Consider the following 22,841-nt stretch of genomic DNA (forward strand, 5'->3'; position numbering starts at 1 on the left):
CCTACAGTGAATATGAAAGAATGGCACTTCGTTCAACTTGAGGCTCTACAGATATCTTTGGGAATATGGTCATTACTAGAATTCCTAGCTGGCGGAGAATTCTGGGAGTTGCAATTTCATCCTCTCTCATAAATGCCAGGATATAAACATGTAACAATCTCTTATTTTAGGAAGATACTTGACATAGGAAATGGCACCAGTGTAACAGCCTTCCTTTTCCAATAGCTGTGTTGGTTAGCTAAGCAGCTGCCAAAGAAAGTATTTACCTGTTGAAGCATGAGTGCCTGCTGCTGTTGGAGCAGGACCTGAAGTTGCTGTGGAGTTAGCACTTGCTGCTGGAGGATCTGCTGCATTTGCTGGGGAGTGATAACTTGAGGTGTCATCATAGCCACCGACACTGGAACCTAAAATACGAAGACAGTGTAAAGTACAAGCAGTTCAACAAACCTTCTGTCAAGGGAGAGTTGCTTTGTTATAGTTCGTTTTAAATTTCTCTTTCTCCTCTACACGGTCAAAATAATTGCTTTAGTGAACTTGAGCTGCAGTCTGAAGAGGGCTTTTTTTTTTTTTGAATAGGCAAGTATAATAACTGCATTGTTAGATCACCCCAAAATGTTTTTTCCCCCTATAGCTTTTATTTTAAAGGACAAGCAAAGGGATAAAAAAAAATATGACCGCATCTGATTTAATTCAGGGAAACACTGTGCCATCCAAACAAGCTTGTTTTCTACCCATTCCACAGAAATAGATTTTATGTTCTGAGAAAATCAAGCTATTAATCTGCGCATCTTCTAGAGGTGCCTATCAATTTTGACAAATGTTACATTAATTAACAAGTAAGACCCTTCAGAAGCGGCCATTGGGGAGTTTCAACTTAATGACTTGAAACAAATTAATGCAATTTCAGCGATACAGAAAACACACCTTGTTCCCCAGCAATTTTAGCAGTGGAATTCCTATGATGATGCCTCAACCGTTCCGCATTCACCTAGCATACAGATGGCTTCAATTCTTTCGTATTATGTGAGATACCATTAAAAGCCGCTTTCCATGACATTTCAGTGACAAACAGCTACAGTGATGAACTTGATAGCATTTCATATTTGCAACTGTTAACACGTTTCTGCACGGGCATCTTTGCAACGAACCTGTACACTCTATCTGAAAGGATGATGTCTTGTTCAGATAAAACACTGACATTAAAATGACAGGCTGTCTCGGCCAAGGTTACACAAATTGTATTCAAGCGGATACCTAATGACAATGCTCTGAATCCTGCAAGCTTTCTAGAATGTAATTTAGCTATTCAAAATAATCACTGCACTTGTGTTTAATTTGCAGACTACATGAGAACCATTTTGTCAGTTCCGGTAATGCAACAAGACTATTTTATAAGAAACCCCACCAGAAAAAGAGAGACAGAGCGAAAGAAAGGAAAAGATAAAAAAAGGGGGGGGAGAGAAGAGTTACAATTGAGGGGGGCACAAAACTCACATGACTGAATAAGTAATATTTAAGCACAATACTTTCCTTTAGTTTCAGCTCAAATAGGTGACAGCAAAAAATTAAAAGCCGTAAAAGGATATACTTAGTTAAAAAGAATCTGCTGTCATCTCATAGACTGCAATGAAAGGTAATAACATGTTTTGAACATTTTTATGCAGCACTTCTTTAAAAAAATCAGCAGACAATAGCTGCTCGGGAGATAAAAAAAGGCTTTAAAAATATTTCAGGGGACTAGAAAGCAAGAAAGAAATGCAATATTAATTTTATGTAACACAATGTCTTAATATGCAGTTTTTCTTGCCTTTTCACATGATTTGTCCTATCATTTGCCTAGCAAATTCTCATTCCTAATTTCACAGTCATTATGCACTGATGTACCGATTTCTCAGCACCGCTAATTTTGATGAACTAAAAAAAAAATAGTTTCTGAAGGTCAGATTTATGTACAGCAAATACCGTGCAGTGAGGTTATGTGTTTACCATTTTAGAAACAATGCTTACTGCATCTGTTTGATACAATTATACCCTCTGACCCCTCATTAACATAATACAAGACCCCTCATGAACATAATACAAGACAATGTGTCAGCAACATTGGTATATCAGTTAGGGTTACCAGGATATGTGCTGCAATGTAAAGTAACCTGAAGCACTTATATCACCTATGGACTGTATGAAAACCAATGTGTCTCAAAGCCATCACATTTGAATTTACCTGAAAATTGGAAATATTTTATGTTATGCACACTTCTATACTGACAATTATTTGCAGTGCTTACAATTGAGCTTTACTCTCCTATAAAATTACAGCACAATCCACTAGACAAATTTTAGGAAATGGATACTGAAATTCCAGAGATATTAATGGTGACAAGAACCAAATCCAAACTAGAGCACTGAAATATAGGTATAGAATGGTTAAGTATCAGTGGCAAGCGCTGAGATAGAGAGACTGTTAATTCCTTAAATCATTGTCTTATTGATTTCCATTCAAGTAACAAGCGGAAGACATATATAGAGACAGACTGATAATAATGAAACAAAGAAAAGAACAAGAGCATAAATAAACAAACAGAAGAAATAGATTAGATGCTGATTTGACACATTTACTGGGCTGGCAGAAACAAGCTTTGTTTCAGTCTCCTGCAATCACTAGACTCTTCAACATATCACAAATGCTGCATCCAATTTATGCAGAGTGAGCTGGGTTGTGGGACAAGTCCATTAAAAATTAGTTCAGTTACATGCAGGTTAATCTGGATCCAAACCAATAACACTAATTCTAACATCCGACAGGGTAGTTTCAAGTAAGTACTTAAAAAAAACCTAACTCCATAGAAAGACCGAGATCACGTGATTACACTTTTGATTTTGTAGACTTCTGTTAAAAATATTTGACTGAATCTGTCTGTACTTCATATTTGTCCTTCAATATTTTCACTGGGTTAGAATTAAAATATTGTGCACTATTTCTTAACTTCACTGTTTTCTTTTATAAAGAAAATTTTGTAATTATATTTTCTTAATGATGGATTTAGATATACAAAAGGAAACATTTTTGGATTTTTTTTAAAAAAAATGTTATTTCTGATTGATGTACAAATCAATTTTATTTGCAGATTTAGGATGGAAGTATATATAATGGGTTTTTTTTTTTGTCTTCTACCCAACATTCTTTAATGCAACTCTGGGTATGACATGAAGAATAATAGACTTGTCATAAGTTAAGGAAATGAATGTTTCCTTTCCTACAGATTATCTACTCCACAATACTATCATAAGTTTTTGAAACTCAAAGGGAAAAGCATTTTAGTGTCCTACAAGAAGAAAGAGTTTTACTACTCTACTCTTTCCATTTCTGGCAATCACAACTTTTTTTTTTTTGCTTTAGATGATAACAAGATCTAGATCTCAAAAAAAAAGTCACACATAATTGGCAGATCTTCTTTTCCTGAGATTGTGACAATGAACAGGTAGCGCACTGAAACCATATTTACCAGTTGTTAGCAACCATTGCAAGCTTAGCCCAGGATTATGACTAAAAAGACCTGAGACATGAACAAGGAAACAAAATGGTCTTGCCTCTCCCTTGCCATGCTGGTGGGGGAAAAATAATAAATAAATTTCCTGGGCCAGCAACAAGTGTTTGCAGCTCCTGAACTGCTCCTCTTCCTATGGATTGGCCCCATTATGTCCTAAGGAGAAAGGACAATGGAAGCAGGACTAAGGAATGGCTTCACAAAATGTTGGAAGTGGCTGTTGTCCAAGGGAACAGTGCCATTTGCTTCAACTTCAGCAACTCTGGTCTTCTTCACTATTCTTGCTTCTTCTCTTGCCCACTTCAAGCGTAAAGTGGTGGAAGGAACTGTATCCACACCCCGCTTCCAAAACACAAGGCAATTACCTAGACTAAGTTTTAAATAAATACGTTTGGATATCTAATTTCTTCATTTCCAAATATCCCACTTATTCATGTCACTAGTCCCTAATACTACTAGGATTCAAAGAGAATGTGATAGCAGCAATGGGCTATTACAGTTCACACTTTATTACCCATAACTACTAAGGTCATTAAAACAAGAGTGATTGTACTGATCTTAAGTTATTGATCGTGGTTAAGTACTGTTATTTAATTCTATGCAGAATATCTGGGAAGCTGTTAAAGGCACTCAAGAAAGAGGGCTGAAAATTATAGTCAAGACATGGAAATTTCACGGAGATTCATAAAAACTAGCTAGTGACTTAAATCAATAGTATATAAAGCAAGTAATTTCTAAACTACGGTTTCTAATATTTATGACTCATGGTTTGAATATATCCCATCAAAACAGTACTTATTTTATATACATTACACTTATATCTGAGTGAAATAAGAAATCTCTATTTAATCTTGTTCTTTAGCATGTTAAGACTTTAATCCTGGATGGCTAAAATTTGAGATTCCTTTTGCAAATAATATTTAAAATCCCTTTCTTTAAATCTCATCTAATTTTATAAAGAAAAGAGACCTCATACTGGTAACTATCCAAACACATCAATCAACAAACATTTATTGATAGAACATGTCTTCATGACTCTGGAATAAACTAATTACAAGGTATGCTAATAAAATACATGTTATGAATGACAATAAAATGGATGAAACATGATCAGCGTAATCATAAGAGGCTCCTTCACAGTAAAACAAATGAAGGTTATAGATTATGCTTATTGATTTCAAGAACGTGTAAATCTATATAAAGCTAAGATACAGACAAGTGGAAGTTCAGATAGCAATCCACAGAACATTTCCTCATTTATCACAGTAGGACTTTAATTCCAAATACCATATATAATACTAGCAATGTGCTACTCATCCAGTCTGCTCTGTGAAACAACCATCACTTCATTGTTCTATTTTAATTTTAAGGAGACAGTTGTGTGGTTTATTTAATCACTTTTCAATAATCTCTTCTATTTGTAACCCAGGGTCTCTTGAGCTCAAAGAGCACCAAGAACCCCATGTTAATAACTTTCACCCAGTCCTCTTGTCACTGACAAACAGGGTGTGGTAAGCGAGTAACACTGACAGAAACAGTAAAGGCAAAATACAGTTGTTTCTCTAATACAGTCCTAGTAGAAGTGATCTGCTGACATTTCTTCTATCAGAAATGGAAAATATGCCTTTAAATGAATGATCCTAAAAATAAATAAATGATCCTAGGTTGATTTCATTGGCCTATATATCACATCATTATAACTTTATATTTGGTTCTAAAATTACTTTTAGGATAAAATGGCGATTTCAAGATAATATTTTTCTTTCCAAAATTCAGTTTGTTTAATTAGACTGACTGCTAAAAAAAACGGACTTCTCCAACTTCCAATTTAATATATATCAACATCAAATGTTATTATTTTAAAAATGTCCTCAGTTTAAAGGAAGCGCCATTCAATGCTTATTTTATAATTTCTGTTTTGTCTGTATGTATTTTACTTTTCTGGTACTGCCGTTCTTGTTCTAACTAAGGATTGTGATTATAATAATAAAAAAAACAACAACAACAATTAATTCAGGAGATAAATGTATTTTTAATGGCCTCCCAATTCCTTTAGTGGCTGAGAAAGAATACTGGGGTAGCCAAATATAAGTTACAGAAGGCCATGTTAAGGCAATGAAAAATGTTAACTCCATCAACTTAGTAAGACCAGTGTCTACAGAATAAAAGGCACCTCAACTGATCTGAGTAATGCATTAATTCTAAAGTTGCCTATGTAACAATAAAGGAGGGGGAAAAATCATTCAGCATAATGCTAAAAGCAGTTCACCCTCTGGAATAAGGAAGCATTAAATCACATTATCTTTTTCTCCCTGTGGATAAAACATTTCTGACACAATATTTCAGGTCTACAAAACAAAAACAATTAAAGAGAAAAAGAAACCACACAGAGCTGGAAACATTCATGCAGAAATCATGATTCCGTTTCATTATGCAAAGTAGAATTTCACTTTTAAGACTTCAATATTTTTCCTGAAATAACACTGCAAAGAACATGACGACAGGTACTGTTTATTATATTAATGTAAAATCAGCTAAGTAGTCAGTCATTAGCATAAATGTTCTATCCTCAACAATACAACCTCCTATTAAAAAAAAAGGAGGAGAAGAAGAAAGAAGAGTGGAGCTCTTTACAATTCAATTAGCATGTTTTTTTTATCATTTTGTTTATTGCGCTTCACTAAGAGTAGGAGATTAACTAGAGACATACACAATTAAACACAATACATTTTCCTGACTTGGTTAATAATTCTGTGCTTCCTACTACGTAAAGCTTTCTTTCCTAACTGAAAGAAAGAGGAGGGGGAGAGGAAAATTTATATTTGTTTTAATATGAAACCTTAGTGGAACCTGACACTATCTCCATTTAGCTTACACAATTGATTTCTTACTTATGTGTCCGGCTAAGAGTTAAAGCTATAACACATATCCACTTCATTTGCATATAAACGTAGACTTTACATAAATTAAGACTTTATTCTTAAATGTTTGTTAGGATGAACACTTCCCCCCCCCTGTCTTATCTAAAGAGACATGCAGAAAGAGGAAGAATAGGGACGGAAGGATTCAGTTGTATTCAGTTTTTAAAACAACATACCTGCATAACAGCATTACAATAGAAGGAACCTTCTTTAGTCAACATTTGTTTTGTTTCTCTTTAGCTTCTTAAAAAAAAAAGCAAAACAAAAAAACAGGAGGAGAGCCCTGAAGAGTTTGTACATTCCTAATCTCAGCCCCACAAACCTCAAACAGTCAAAAAGCAACAACCACATATCCTCAATTTCATTAACAATCTTAGTGTTTAATATTTACACACTAATTTAATACATTCGGGGAATCATAACAAAACGACTATGATTAAATTAGCATTTTAACAGTTGCACATTAGAGAGGGGTTTTTTTTATTCTGTAGCATCTCAAAAACTGTAAAATTTACACCAGCAAAATAATTTCCAATATTAGCATATATTTTTATATTCTATTTTCTTACTCAAAAGATTTGAATTTGCCTTTTTTTTCTGGGTTTGTGAATGAATAGACCAGAGGATGGGATATACAAGAAATTGTACTGGCTAATGTAATATTAATAACCAATTAAAAATATGGTGAACTTACTCCCAATCAGACACAAAATCCGAGACAAATTATGACAAGATGTCTTCAAGTTACACACTCATTTAAAGCATGTCACAATGCAGAGTTACAGCCTTTGCAAATATCTGTAAAAGTTTATTTCTTGTAACATATTGTTTCATACCTATCACAGGTATGTTCATCTACAGAATTCTAATTGGCACTCGTTCTACTCATCTTTAATTTAAAAAATCCCATCAGATTTATTTCTAATAAAGACATAGTCAAACCAGAATATTTTCTGTCCTTTAAAGATCAAAATATAGGATGCCTTACAAAGTAAGACAAATGAAAAAACACAACAATAAAATCTTCTTCCCAAACGGTGCAGTAATTAGAAAAATAGTGCAAAATTAATACAATAAACCCTTTCCTAGAAAATGTAAGAAATTAAGCTGCGAGTATTTGGTACTGGTTTATAGGGAAAATGTATCAAAATTTAATGTAGTCTCCCATGTGTCATCTTGTTTTCTCAAGACTTCAAATAGAATTGGAAAATACAAAATAACAAGCCCTTGAGAAATCACAAAGTCAACCTTTTTGATGTTATTGGTTTACCTTGTTCTCTGTTATCTGAACAATGATGTTTCGGATTTAAGGGCAAGATTGAGAACTTTAAAATTAAAACGTACTATTGTTGTCCAGTTGTCCTTTTCTTTTCCTTCAGAAGGACTGATATGAAATCAATTCTTAATGAATGAGTGAGAATAACTCTAGTAGAAAGGCACAGCAAAGTGGATAATTGTTCAATGTTCATTTATACCTCCATTCCACCCTACCTCATCACATCATATACTGCAGACAGGAGAAATACTTCCCAAGAGAGGAAACTGCTCTGAAAAGGTTAACATAAAAGACTACTTCATAAAACTACTTGATTTTCTTAAAAAAAAATCAGACACTCAAGTTAGCTTTAAAGATGAGGAACACATGGGACAGTCTCTGCCTCTATATTTCTTCCCTGCCCTTCAATCCTTGACAAGGGGGGGGGAAGTATCCGAAGAAAAGAAAAAAACTAAGATCCCCCCAAAAGCATTTAAACTAATGTCTAAATTTTACAGAAAATACAGTTTCAGGCAAACACTATCCGACTTTCATTAAAACAAACAATTCAAAATCAGCTAAACAATATCAAGTCAGTCTTCAGTATCAGAACTTTCTCACAATCTAGTTCTGCAGGTGTGGATTTGGGAAATGGGAGGGGATTCTTTTTATTTACTTATTTTCTGCAACAACAATTTGGGAAGGGGTGTGATAGATAGATAAGGAAAGAGAACAATGTTAAGCTCTCAAGTAATAAACATTTTTACAAAGTAGATTGATTCTGCTGGGGAAAAACCATTGTCAGATTTTGTTTTGCCTTTTCCATTCTCTAAACTTTTAACAGCAGTATGATTTTCCTACCTTTAACGCAAATCATGTTCTGCTTTTTCCAGAGCAACAGAGTTTGTTTGAGGCATTGCAATCAGCCATTCATTTACATTTTCAGCACTTTGGAAAGAAATAAAACTATAGTGAAATGAACATGAGACTTCCTACACAATCTCAGGTCTCACCATCTGCTGATAGCTGACTATTGAAGAAGATTCGTGAGAAACTGTATTAACATATTTGCACTGCGCCTCTTAAAATTTAGCATATATTTAAAATTTTGCCTCTTAACAAAATCAATAATCTTTGCTGCTCACCAAGCATATTTGATACTTTTTAAAAATTATACCTAGCCTTCCTTGTCAGTTTGAAGGGGAATCAAAGCTAGGTACTTATCTATCTCCATCAAAACTTACGATTTTTTAATTAAATCCACAGTAGAACAATCTAGTATTTTTTCCTGTGGGTGCTTATAGTTTGCAGAAAGTGATACATTTCAGTCAGATACTAAAGAATTATTACAGTCCGACTTTTACACCTGCATGATGCATTTACTAATAGGAATGTTCTACTGCTGATAATCTAAAAGAATCCTTCTAAGAGTTCTCAATTTTTGAAATCAAATTAAAACAAGTCAACCGCTACATTGTATGTGCATTATAAAAGCAAAGCTGATATTCTGCTTTTATGTGTATAACAGTGTAAAAAGTTCCAAGAAATTATGATCCCATGTCAGTTTCAGTGCATCACTCCAATTTTAGCCCAATTGGGTATGGCATCTCCTCATTCTTGCCTGTATTAGGTAAGATGCTGTTTTTGAAGGGGCAAAGTGGTTAGGACGGGTATTACAAAGTATAGTAAGATGTACTTAAAATAATAGTTTGTTAAACTAACAAACAAAGAACAAAACCGCATTGAAATAAATCCTCCCTATCATAAGCTTTCTGATGATTTATGATTTACCAACTCAGCAAGGTTATGCAACACTGCATGCCTTTTTAGATGCATTATTTGAGCCAGTTGAGATTTAATTAAGATCACAGCCTCCAAAATCCCTGTCAAATGAAAAATTCACAGAAGACAATGCACTATATATCCTCATTCAGATAGTCTCCTCTCCATGACTTTGGAATAACATAAGTTAATCCTGTTTCTATGGTGGCAGACAAAAGTTAACAAATTTTGTTTTCTTTCAACAATGTGTTGTTTTCTGGTTTATACCATGAGATCATACCTTAATAAAGAAGGGGTCGAGGACAAGCAGTGGGAATAAGAACCATAAAGCAGTGAGAATTTGCAGAAACATGTCTCAAACACCAACAGATATATCTTGACATTTTCACTGGTCTGCTGTGATGTCACCCTGTTTTCACATAATTAACTCTTGCTTGTAAGGGTGGCATTTTATACTATCTGTCCATTAGTAACACTGTGACAATGGAGTATTTTTTTTTAAAAAAAAGAGTTATTAACAGTATTATATTTTGGCAGGCAATGTGTTAAAAAAAACAGAGTACATATAGGTAATGTCTGTAAGTCATTATGGTGTTACTCATGTACAAATGGCCAGATTAAATGTCTCACTTCACCAAGATGCATTTTTATTCCTATTAAGGTTTATAAAAACTGCAGGCCTGTAAATTGTTGAAGAGTTATTTTTAAAAGGAAGTTCACAGAAAGAGTTTACCTCTTGCAAGTATGAATTTCTGTTTGTGTTATCTTACCATCATTTTGCTTATCTCATAGTTTAGAAATGACAGGTGCTAGCAGTCTTTTGTTTGACAGGCCCCTACACAAATAACTGTCGTGCCTGAAAAGGCTAATGCACTACTAATGAACAATAAATCAGCTTTGATTATAAAGTGTCAGGCCAATCAGTTTTCAGTTCAGCTCTATCATATTCTAGGCCAAATCGGCTACACTGTTTGGACAGGATTTGTTTTCAGATTTATATCCGTATCAGGGCAATTTCAGGCAAGACGAAGGAAAAAGACAGTGTGGTTATTTAAAGTTTTCAACAATGTTAGGCGTCTCTCTGCTTCTCTCTCAGAAGCTGCAGTACTATTACTACTAGTAGTAGAATAGCTCTGCTTGCAGAACTAATCTTCTAATGTTATTAGAAAGGATTAAAACTACAGAATAACCACATACAACATTTGCCCATATTAGCCATCATGTATACATAGAATTCAAAAAGAAATACGGCCATAAATTCATATATTGCTTTTTCAACTTGCAATCAAACTGGGCAAGAAGCTGGAGCACATTTACATTACCTCTACTAAGCACTTGATTTTAGCTAGTCCATACAACATAATTAAATCCTGTAATAAGCTTTAAGGCACATATGCCCATATATGTTCATATATCTGTATACACAAATAGACCCATCAATTAGACATACACACACGTGAAAATACAACTCATACTTCTGAAGGACTTCCATTTTGCCCTGTCTATTTGCTTCAGAAATATCTGTCAGCAAGGTAAAAGTTTTTCTTCAGGAACAGATCTCATTCAATAGAAACAAAGCACATTTCTTACGTAATAAGCTTATCTTCCCTTTCCAATCTTTTCTATTTTTATTTTTTCATATACCATCCTAAAATCTCCTAGAGTAAGTTGATAGCAGTTCTTTGGGTTTAAAATTACACTTTACAGAAGTAAATTCCTCTACGACCTATTCAGTTTCTCTCTCCTCTTTCAACTGTCAGAAGTGAAAGAGTTAACCTCAAAGAGGAAGCATGTATATATGCACTTTGCTCTAAACTAACCACCCACTTCCTAACTGTTCCCTCCTCTACACTACCACCACCCCTTAAAAAAATAATCTCCTTTTGCAGGGAAATTCAGTATTCTAAACCTGATGCTTAGCTTGGTTACAGTTAGATCCAGTTACACTTATTTCTTCAGAGAACATTAATCCTGGTAACTGTCAAAAGCAAACCTCTCGTACATAATTTCACGTGGCAAATTGTCTAGCAAGTAAAATCAAACACTTAACTGTGCCTGACACAGAATTTTGCACATCTGCAGTTTTACTCCCCTTTTTCAAAGAAATTATAATTAAGGCAATTATGCCATAAATACTGAAAGCATGCCTCCAACGATAGGATAGAATCTCACTCATATATTTGTATATAGCAGCTTATATTCCAAAAACAGCATTCTTCTCAAGGCAATTATTTACAAAGTTGTTACACTTACTACCAGACAAAGAAGAAAATGTATTCATGCCCTGCTCGCACTTTTTAAAAAGCCTGTTCTCAAATCTTCCCTTAAAGTTGATGAAAAGAAGACACAGGCCTACAATAATGTTAATACAGTTCGCTGACGATCTGTTTCTCAGATTCTTTGTAAAACTCTTGACTGAGTGGAGTAAACATGAGAGTTCAAAAAGCGTAAAACAGAAAGAGAGAGGAAAGAAAGAAAGAAAGAAAGAAAGAAAGAAAGAAAGAAAGAAAGAAAGAAAGAAAGAAAGAAAGAAAGGAGGGAGGGAAGTTGAATAAACAGCCCTATTTTGTCCATGCAAAATTAAAGATCAATGCCCTGTATTATTTGAAACAAATAATAAAATCAATCATATTGACAAACCTGACAAACTCCATTTAGCTGCCACCACAAACACAGTGCTGGGCCATGAAGCTCTTTAAGGCTTGCTGTACAGTCTTCAGGTTACAGACAGATTGCACACACAAGGGTGCTCCTGGGCTGACAAGATGCGAACTACCCAATCAGCCACGCCCTTCTCCACCAATCACAACCAGCCTCTAAACATAATCAGTTCAAACACCCCTACACAATGGGCCTCTCTCTCTCTCTCTCTCTCTCTCTCTCTCTCTCTCTCTCTCTGGCAGGTGAAATAATGCTTTTGTGAAATAACGCTTTTGTCTCTAAAGCAACTACAATTAAGTGCTGTTAACCCTGTGACCCAACCGTGTCTGTTTCTGTGCTCTAAAAAGCATGGCAAAGAGCATATGCTTACTCGGTCCTTGCAAAGATCACTTCCAAACTATTTTTTCCCCCCTTAAGAAAACAAAAACCAACCCAAATGAACACGGACTAACAGATCTTTTAAAAATCTCACGGTGAAAGAGCTATCTATTCAGCAGTGCCCAGGCGATAGTACGGAGCAGCAAGCAAACACAACCTTCCACAGCAATCAGTTTTAAAAATCAGATAGGCCAAAACAGGAACAATTGTAGTTGTGGAGGGGGGGGGGGTTTAAAAACCTCATTTGAAAAATCAGGTGGGATTTTTTTTTAAAATGGGGAGATACTTTTGATATCTGTTTAGCGAAAATGCTGCTTTTATTATTTTGCAGTCCTCTAGTCTTTTCAGATACTTCTGTCTAGCACAGATTATTCATGGTACAATCCAGTATAAATCATGCAAACATGTACAAATAAGTATTCAACAGGAGTTTGTACAAATTATTTGTGTGCCTGGCCTATGCAGAGAATAACCACCCCCCTCCTCCAAATAAACCAAAAGGAAATGAATCATGTACTGGGGAATGATAAGATATAAAAATTTATCACAACCACAGATGAATCTATTACAGCCCTCTGATCAATGTTTTCCACATAAGGACTTTTATCAACCTTGTTGTTAAAGGCTCAAACAAGTATTTCTGAACTCAGTGTTGGGACCTTTTCACTATCAGATTTGATGATTCTGTGCAATTAATGCAGAACAATCAGTCAAGGTGTCAAATGGCCAGATAAAAAGAATTATCACTTGCTCTTAGGCATTAATGCTCCCTTTCCTCCATCCCCCCCCCCAAAAAAAATACTGGAGCACTTAAAATGTATTTATTGACTAAAGTTCATCCCATTACATTTGAAAAATGTGCTTTGATATTTTAAAATAAATAAAAAACATATAGTATTATAGATATTACATACAAATAAAATTAATCTGACTTTATTTTTTTCTTCAGGGGATATTCAGTTATTTTACCTGTGTTTAACGAAACAAAAGGTCTTGCAAACACAAACAGACTCTATGTGTAAGAAACATGAATCCAAAATAGCAGTTGTGCTGTTTGGGGGAGTAGGGAGAGACTCACAATACAAAAGGATCTAACTCAATGATACTCTGTAATCACATGATAAACCAGATGTGATATGGATTGCTTTCCATAGCTCAAAGTGTTTTCAGTTAGACAACAAATTAATGAAATGTTTTGTGCAGGTCACTAAAAAGTTGACCCCTACCTTATGAATATTTAAGAATGGACTGCACACATCTTATGTGAGATCCTAAATCTGCCAAAAAGCATCATCCCTGAATCAGAAAGATTCTTGCTCTTAAATCAATGGCTGAAGTAAAACAAATCTACATATCAAGGACATGGATCTTAAATGCGAACTGTGAATATTATAGGACATATTTTGCAACTGTATTATGTAAAGAAAAATAATGCAAAAGCAATGTGGATTAAAAGCAAAAATAATATTGTGTTATTTTTATATCCTTAAAGGTTGTACATGTTTGAGTACTTGAAACTGCTGAGAAGGGGGAGGAAGCGGGGGGCGGGGGGGGGCAATGGAGGCTATTTAGTTAAAGCTTTGCACAGTTTTTTCCCCACTTGCAGCTCTTTCTCTTATGTGAAAGCTGTCTCTTATATTCATGATCACATAACTGCCTTGTGGCAAACAGATGAGCTACCTGCATTTTAAAATACTGTTTATATAGTATTCTCCATGGCAAAGTGCTTTGCTACTCAGTCTCTTTCATCCTCCCTATATTATCGTGATGTGAGAAGTCCCTCAGACTGGCGTCTAGTGAACTGATAGGGAATGAAGTCTAAATTTCACTTGTGGATTGATAGGGAATGAAAGCCAAATTTCAGGAAGCTAAACGTGATGCAAATGTAGACGAATTGTAACCCTGATTTCAAGGAAGAATAAGCCAGATCACTTTGGCATATTGTCCTGTGTGCACAAGGCATCCATGGCATTCATTCAGGGATTTGGCAAAAGGCACCGGTACCTCTCAGCCCAGCCTAGCCTGCCTTACAAGACTGTTGTAAGATAAGAATGGAGATAAAAAGAAAACATACATCTCTCTCTGTGTCTCACACAGACAAACCCAAAGGCACATACAGTAGTTAGATCAGGTCAACATGCATCCCCTGCAAATTAGATCTATTTGACACAGTTGGAAGAGAATATAGGATCCATGGCAGAGACAGACAAGCAATAAGTACATGGACTGTTCATGGAAATCGCTTCTCTGAACACATAGAAAGGGATTTTGTTTTAGTGAGCTTTATGACATTTTACACAAATAGTAGCAATCCTTTTCATCTCCAATACAGGAATCCCAATTTTATTTTTTTTAAAAAATACTATTTTATAATACTGTTACGATATACAAACTTGAGCCAAATTTTTTTTATCTCTTGGAAATTTCATGGGTGTGCCTTGACAACAATGTGGAAATGGCTTGTCACTGCTTTTTCTTGGGACTTTTCTCTTTTTTAAAAAACCAATTTCCAAGCTTACCCTACAGTCCTGGGACTTCCTAGTAATTTCCCATCCAAGTATTAACTAGTCCAGTTATCTTTCAAAGAATAGATAAGGTTGGCGGGATAATTAAACTAGTTATAATGGGAATTTCCCCAAATATCTTCCTGAGGTAGAGAAAGGACATCTTCATTTCAATTGATTAGGGATGATGTATATGGTGGAGGGGAGAAGGAAACTGTTTGAAACATTTTGATTGTTTTCCAGACTTTTTGAGGTGACAAACAGAATAAAAACATCCTTGTTTTTTAGGCTACTCTTTTTCTTTATCTCACGATTTCTGATTTCACAGAATCTCAAATCTAATTGCACCCAGTGGGTTCCTGGTGCTAACAATTTCACATTGCAAACAAGGATGGTGGCAGTACTCCAACTGTACCAGTTTTAAATGTTTTGATTTATTTCCTTGGTTGATTGGCTGATTTGATTTCATTTAGAGGCCACCTGATTATAGATGACTCTGAGCAGCTTACAATTAAAATAGAGGCAATCATTAGAAAAAAGAGCAACGCATGTCTGGGAAAAATACAATATAATAAAAACAGCTGACAGGGGCTCAACACCCACCCTAGTCCCTGGGAGAACAGCCAGGTTTTCAAAGAGGTTTGGAATGTCATCAGAGGGGGGAAACTATTTGAATCTCTGTTCCTAATTAGCATCAATAGTTGTTTTTTTTTTATCTGGGAGAGAACTGTGGTTATTTTGACTTCTATAATTCCCTATGATGGAATCTGCACCTGCAGGAGCAACGAGGGAGAGTTTTTGGCAACCCAGAATTTTCCCAGAGAGACAAGCCCAGATTAAGAGACTGTGCAATCCTGAGCTGGATGTTGGTAAGGGGAAGAGGTTCAGGGAGACACAGCCTAGAACAGTGGTCTCCAACCCCCGGTCCGTGGACCAGTACCGGTCCGTGGCATGCCAGCAACTGGGCCGCACAAACAAGCAAAGCCACATCCGCAAGATGCAGGCAGCACACAAAACCACACACCCTCCGGTCCGCAAAATAACCTCTCTCCACAGAACCGGTCCCTGGTGCCCAAAAGGTTGGGGACCTCTGGTCTAGAATCTCTCAGGATACATCTAGAAGGGCAGAAGGTGATAGCTTTAGTTTGGCAGGATTCCATCTGTGGAGTCCTTGGTGCTTTCTGCAGAAGTTTCATTACCAAACTAGGTAACATCATCAGTGCTAGCTGGTGGAAGTATGCCTACATGCAAATTTCTTCCATTTGTATGCTTTCTGAAGCATTTCATACCTGCATGTGGTACTTTGGCTCAGGATTGAACTATAGGATTCTATCCATTAGGTGTAAGCAAATAAAGGAATAGACTCAACTGGATTTTCTTGTCTCATCTCTTAATGATGTCACAGAATCCCACATCTAATTATATCTACTGGGTTCCTTGTGTTGATGATTTCATATTGCAAACAAGTATGGTGTCAGTAATCTAACAATACCAATCGGAGCCAGATATTTCCACTTATATAAGTTTTCATCAAAGTTGCTTTGTTGCTTCATGTTAGCTGTTGTGTTTTTGCAAGTCACCTAGGACCTTCTGTGGGGCAAGGTTGATTACCCTAGATCCATACAGGGTGAAGGTCCTATCTAAATTATGTGTCAATCACTGAAATTATTGGAACTTTTACTCAACGCAGAATAAGTCTTTAGTTACAAGATAGCCCCAGTAATTATTTCAGTATTTTGGGATTACTCCATATACTCCCGGTATTAATAAACCACTGATTTCAATGGAGGGGAAAAAATCCACTGATAAGCGATACAATGAGAAATGAACAATCTATTCCAGCCCTTTTAGAGCATTCACAGTTTCTAACACTTGCTTGTGCACAACAATGACTAAGATGCATAACAGAGAAACTTCATTTTAATGTGTTGACAAAAACCAAGACACCAGTTTTTCTCTCAGCTCCTTAATAGCTTACTTTGTCTAAAAAGGTCAGATCTTCAGAGCTTTTTAACCTTGGCAATGAGTTTTACAGTGAACTATTAACAATCCAGTGAATTTTGTGATGAGGTAGATAGGAAACTTCTGGAAGATGTTGGAAAGCACAGATTTAGCAGAATAATATTATTGCATCCTGCAACAATATACCATTAAGTTCTAGCTACTGAAAATAAGGAATAGGGACTACCCATTTCTGTAAGGTTCCTTGTGAACTACCAAGAAGCACTGCTTGACTCCCAAAGGACATAGTGTGCTTTATGATGATAATTGAATTTATCTGAAAGAAAGACGGAGCTGAGTTTAAGATAGCTTCACCCACCCAACCCAAGATAGAGAAAAAAAACTTCACCTGCCTCCATGACCATATTTTCAGATAACCTGCATAATCTTCCTGTAAATAAAAGCAAATTATTGGGGAAAAGTTCTTTCTTACAATTAAATGCAATATTTGTATTTATGACAAAAGATATTTAAGGAATGACTGGGTGATACAATACACTAAAGCATTTAGTTAAAAAACGTAAGTATAAATAATTTAATTTCAAAATGAAATATTTGAATCATTCTTTTCTTAAGTGATGATTCTTACTTCCACGATATTATAAAATGGATTTCGTTTCAGTTACAGTTTTTTCATGTTATCCATAAGAATTATCGCTGGATATATTTTTATGGCTAGAATTATTGTAGCCTGCTGTTTTGTCAGTACTATTTACAGGTTTATCCCAATAGAGTGTGAAATTAACATTGTCTAAAACCAGATCAGGTAAGTATTTGTAATGTGGCTCTCAAGCTCAGCTTCAAGGAGTCCATGTTTTATTGCCAATTGCCTATAATATAATGTCTGCCACTTGATTATGCCTTGACATACTCAAAATTCACCAAGGCAATACATGTGATGGTTACATGAACCATAGTTCCCCGTCTTTTCTCTTTATTTCTGATATAGATCTGGTTTCAAAGTCTTGGTAAGATGCTATTATAAGCATTACATTAACTGGAAAAAATAAGAATTATTATTATTATTACAGTCTAAAAGTCTAGAATTAAGAGATAATAAATAATATGAAGCAAAACATTTCAGAAGATTAGGGTACAATTTGGTCTGCTTTCAGATATTTCACTGGAATCCAGGAAAAACAAAATAATATAAAGGGCATATGAAACATAATGCATATAAAATATGCATGCAATCTATAAACACATTTATATGTTTGATGACAGATGTGTAACACCAAACTCCAACTTGGCAATGCAAATGGCCTTGGGGACATTCTAAATGTTAGGATAATCCACCAGTCAACTAATTGGAAGTCTTATTTTAAATAGAGATAGTTTCACTTGAAATTACACAGGCCACCCAACTATAATTGAATGAGAAGATGAATAAAACAGGTTCACCTAATGTGATGTTCCAGTGAACAATCTTCCTATAAGTTAACTGTTGTGATGAAACATGAATATGGTGAACTGATCATTAGCTGGTTTATCAATTTGTATCTGCTCAATTTACTTTAACCTTTCAGTAAAAGATGGCAATAAAGATTGTATTAATGTAAGTCTGAATGAACCTACTTTAGAAGAACTGAAGGGGCAACTAGGAAGATCCTGCATTGCATGGAGCATCCATGGGTAAGGGGCAGAACCATCTTTGGTGAATCTGATGACAATGAAAACATCGTTTCTCCTGATGTGAGTTTCTCATCTTGTAGATATGTGTAACATCTGGTATATTTACAATCATCATAAAACCATATTTAAATAGTCCTATCTTTTACAGGTAGTTCTCGACTTACAACAATTCATTTAGTGACAGTTCAAAGTTACAACAGCAATGAAAAAAAAGTGACTTGTGATCATTTTTCACAGTTATGATCTTTGCAGCAGCCCCACGATCATGTTATCAAATTTCAGATGCTTGGCAACTGGTTCATACTTATGACTGTTGCTGTGACTTTATTACAGAATAGCTCAGATGTGCTCATTCCCTATTCCTGTTTATTACGGTTTTACCTATTTTATTGTGGTATTTCCCGAGACATTTTGTCTTAGGATTTCCATCTGATTTTGGAAAGAGTAATCTAGATGGAGGTCCAATTAGAAACAAGAGGTTTCTGCCATTGTCTGTACAAGAAGGACAACAGACCACCTCCAGCAACCAGGAAGAATCATCCGCTATTCCCATCCATATTACTATTGTTGACTGCACAGTAAGCTTGATGTTTGGACTGGATTTGGCATTCCCAAGGATCTGGGAGAGGCAGGCATAGTTGTTTGATGATATTAAACATATCACATTACTATTTCATAAATAAGTCAAGGAATTTAGTTCTAGCAAAACAGTAATGCATTTTTATTGAGGCTACAATTTAGCAACTAACCCATAAGAGAAAGTTTTGAATAGTCCAGAGGAAAACTAACCAATTCTAGAAAAATCACTACCTCCCTATCAAGCAAAGAAATTCATAGCAGCATCAGAGGGAAATATTATTTCTCATAGACTATATCCAATTAAATCATATAATTCCTCTACAAAGAGAGCAATATAACATTAAGAATCACTATATGTAGATCCTGATAAATTCATATGCAGAATAAAATTCTTGTTGCTATATAGAAAATATAAATGCCCTCCTCTTTAACCCTTCTTCCTTTTTTGGTACCCAACAGAAACTAAATCCCCTATGTGAGTTTGAAGTTTGAAACAATAAATAAATAGCCCAGAAATCTAGCAAATAAGCATCAGTATATAATCTATCACAGCCCTTGAAAAGAGACATCTTCTGTCACAGCAGTTATGTCTAGTGATTAAGGCCTACAAATCAGGAGGCTGTGAGTTCTAGTCCCATTTTAGGCATAAAAACCTGCTGGTTGACTCTCTCCAGCCCAACCCACCTCACAGGGTTGTTGTGATGAGGGAAATGTAGGAGAAGGAAGAAGTGTTATGTATGTTTATTGCCTTGAGTTATTTATTAAAAATAATAAAGGTGGAATATAAATAAATTAAACGCTTAGCGCCAGGGTGTGTGCCGTTCACAGGGAAATAAAAGATGAAAAAGCAACCAGAGTATCTGTTACCTTTTGAGCATTTCCATTCTGAAAAGATAGGAAATTACATGACTGTTTTTTCCCCAACTGCTATTGATTTTAATGCAGACTTCATGTTTTGCTATATGGTACTGGGATAGGGGCATTGCTGTGTGCATGTGTAAAATGACTGATTACTTTTGATTGTGCATTTTTAATACTAGATTTGTCCCCATGATACTGGAGGTTTCATTCAATACTGTGCTATGGTATTGGCTGCTGAGAAAGCTATATATGGCTAGTGGAGTGGAGGGGGGAAGAAGCATGGTTTTCTGGGATTATTTATTCTGGTTTTTGGGTGTGTGTATATCTAGATCTGTGTTTAAGTTGTACCACCCATTTTGGAGATGTAATACTATTTGAGTGAGTGGGACAAGCATCTAACTCAGGGGAAGATTCTGAGTAAGTTCCACTTTTTAATATTTCTGAGTGAAAGAGGTCACCGGTGTGAACTTAGCAGATTTTCTTAAAAGGACAGCAGATCATAACAGAATCCAGTCCAACCCACCACTGATATTATACAGACAGATCATAGCATCGGAAGGCAAAGGAAACATATAAAACCTAATCCTTTGTAAGCAAAAGTTTTAATAGAGTTGTATTTCTATGGTTAGCTTACAAGGGATAATCGTAAACCACTAAATTGCAGCTAAGAAAAAAGCAAATAATCTGCAAAATAATTTTAGATTGAAGCAATTTTTATAAGGTAACATTGCATGAGTATTTTCAAATGGCAGTATCTAATTTATTGATCTGAGCCTTGTTTAATTGATGGTGGAACAAATCATAAGAAATCCAGTAAAGAATGATGCTTCCTATTCTTCTTAAAGGAAACCAAAAGTAAAGCTGTGATATATGGATTGCCTTGCTACCTATCTATTTAATTGGTTTCTATAGTTATGTTCATACTATAGCAATATACTATTCCTTATTAATTTTATTTTGTACACATTATAATGTAGATGACTTTAAAATAAAACTGAGAGTAGTTATGTATGTTTGAGATACATTCTGGTATAAAGATACTATTTTCACCCCTCGATACTACAATCTTTTTATAATAGTAATATTACTAGTTAATTTATATATGCACAGCAGGCAGCGTCAACATTCAGGTGAAAGATGAAGATAATAGTCAGAAGAGCTCTGGTGAAAGCTTCAGAAAAATTATTGTTTTTCTCAAATCATGCAGTTATTAATAATGAATGAAATAAACACTATTTTATATATAATTGGATCTGACGTGTTCTTATAAATAACTATCAGAATATTTCTGCCCTGTGTTTTATATTTGATTGATCTTAATTAACTGCTTTCTTCTTGCCTAATAAATGGTAATTTTACTTTTCATGAGAAAGAAAGTATGTTATTGATGAATTTTTATACGAGAAGTTCTGATCCAATGATATGCTTACAGAAAATTGTTCCATGCGAGCCTGAATTGAATACATTGAGCTATGTGATGGACTAGAAAAGTGATCCTATATTCTAGTAACTTGGGTAAAATCTTAGAAATGCTCTCAGTAAATGCAATGTCTTTGTGGCATATTTCATCATTTGTGTCATTTGTTTTACTAAAAGATTTCTCTTTTACATAAAAGATCTTATGAATTGTTTGTTTATTATACGGGATGTTCAATTCTACTCTCAGATTTTCTGTGTGTATTCAAAAAAGACTTGGGAAGAAAAGAAGGGAGAAGGGAAAAAAAATAAGAGTCTGAGTATGCTTCGAGTGCAGGTATCTTTAGATCATTACAACTCTGAGTACAGAGATCTATTAACCCTGCACTCTTCATTACTCTCCACTCTGATGCACCTGGTCAACAAAGAGGCTCTAAGCTACTCTTACAACGTGCTTATTTTCTGAAAGTGTTTCCCACAAACAGGCAGGGAAAACACAACAAAACATAGGCATTTATTTTCTAATGCAGTTTCTTATTACCTTTCAGGACCCTTAGAATTCTCTCCTCAACTTAGAGAATGGAATATAAAATATGACCTCTGTGCATATGCATGCTTGTATGTGTAAAATCCATTATTAGACAATCGGCTAAAGCAAGTTAAACACAGTGAAGAAGTTGAAAAGCAACGAAAAGAAATCCTTTTAAAAGTCACAGATGGTGTAAGCCAAATAGGCAGCTCTCGACTTACAATCACATTTGAGCCTAAAATTTCTTTTGCTAAGCAAGGAAGATGTTAAGTGAGTTGTGGCTCATTTTATGACCTTTTTGCCATAGTTGTTAAGCAAATCACTGCAGTTGTTAATTGGATCATATGGTCATTAAATGAATCTGGGTTCATCCAATGACTTTGCTTGTAGGAAAGCTGACTGGAGAGGAAGGTTACAAATGATTATCACCTAACCCAGGATAGTGCAACTGTCATAAATATATGCCATGTGTCCAAATTTTGATCATGTGACTACATGTAAGTGTGAAAACTGGTCATAATTCACTTTTTTTCAGAGCTGTTGTAACTTCAATCCCTAAAGAAATGGTTGTAAGTCGAGAAATACCTACATATTTCAGTGTATGCTGATACACCCCATGATAATTCATTAGTAAAGTTCTTCCCACTAATTATACATCCTATGTGTGGATTTCAAATAGTAAAAATATTATTGGTGGCAGGAGATTCTGGGAAAGAATGCATTAAGTCTTATATAACCGAGGCTTGATTTGTATAACCTTGTTACAGATAGCAAATG

The 22,841-nt window shown here is 35.2% G+C and overlaps 1 protein-coding gene across 1 annotated transcript in view; it reads right to left on the bottom strand.

Annotated features, from left to right (window-relative positions):
• Positions 1 to 266: 266 nt before the first annotated feature.
• LOC107295016 (forkhead box protein P1-like) overlaps positions 267 to 22,841 on the bottom strand; it is a gene marked incomplete at its 3' end in the record, with an annotated part of 145,295 nt that continues 122,720 nt past the window's right edge. The window contains exon 3 of the mRNA XM_015824303.1: positions 267 to 404. Within this exon, the coding sequence (XP_015679789.1) occupies positions 267 to 404 (138 nt within the window). The remainder of the gene's footprint in view (positions 405 to 22,841) is intronic.

Source organism: Protobothrops mucrosquamatus, unplaced genomic scaffold, assembly GCF_001527695.2.
Source record: "Protobothrops mucrosquamatus isolate PMUCROS unplaced genomic scaffold, P.Mucros_1.0 scaffold2193, whole genome shotgun sequence".
NCBI classification, from domain to species: Eukaryota; Metazoa; Chordata; class Lepidosauria; order Squamata; family Viperidae; genus Protobothrops; species Protobothrops mucrosquamatus.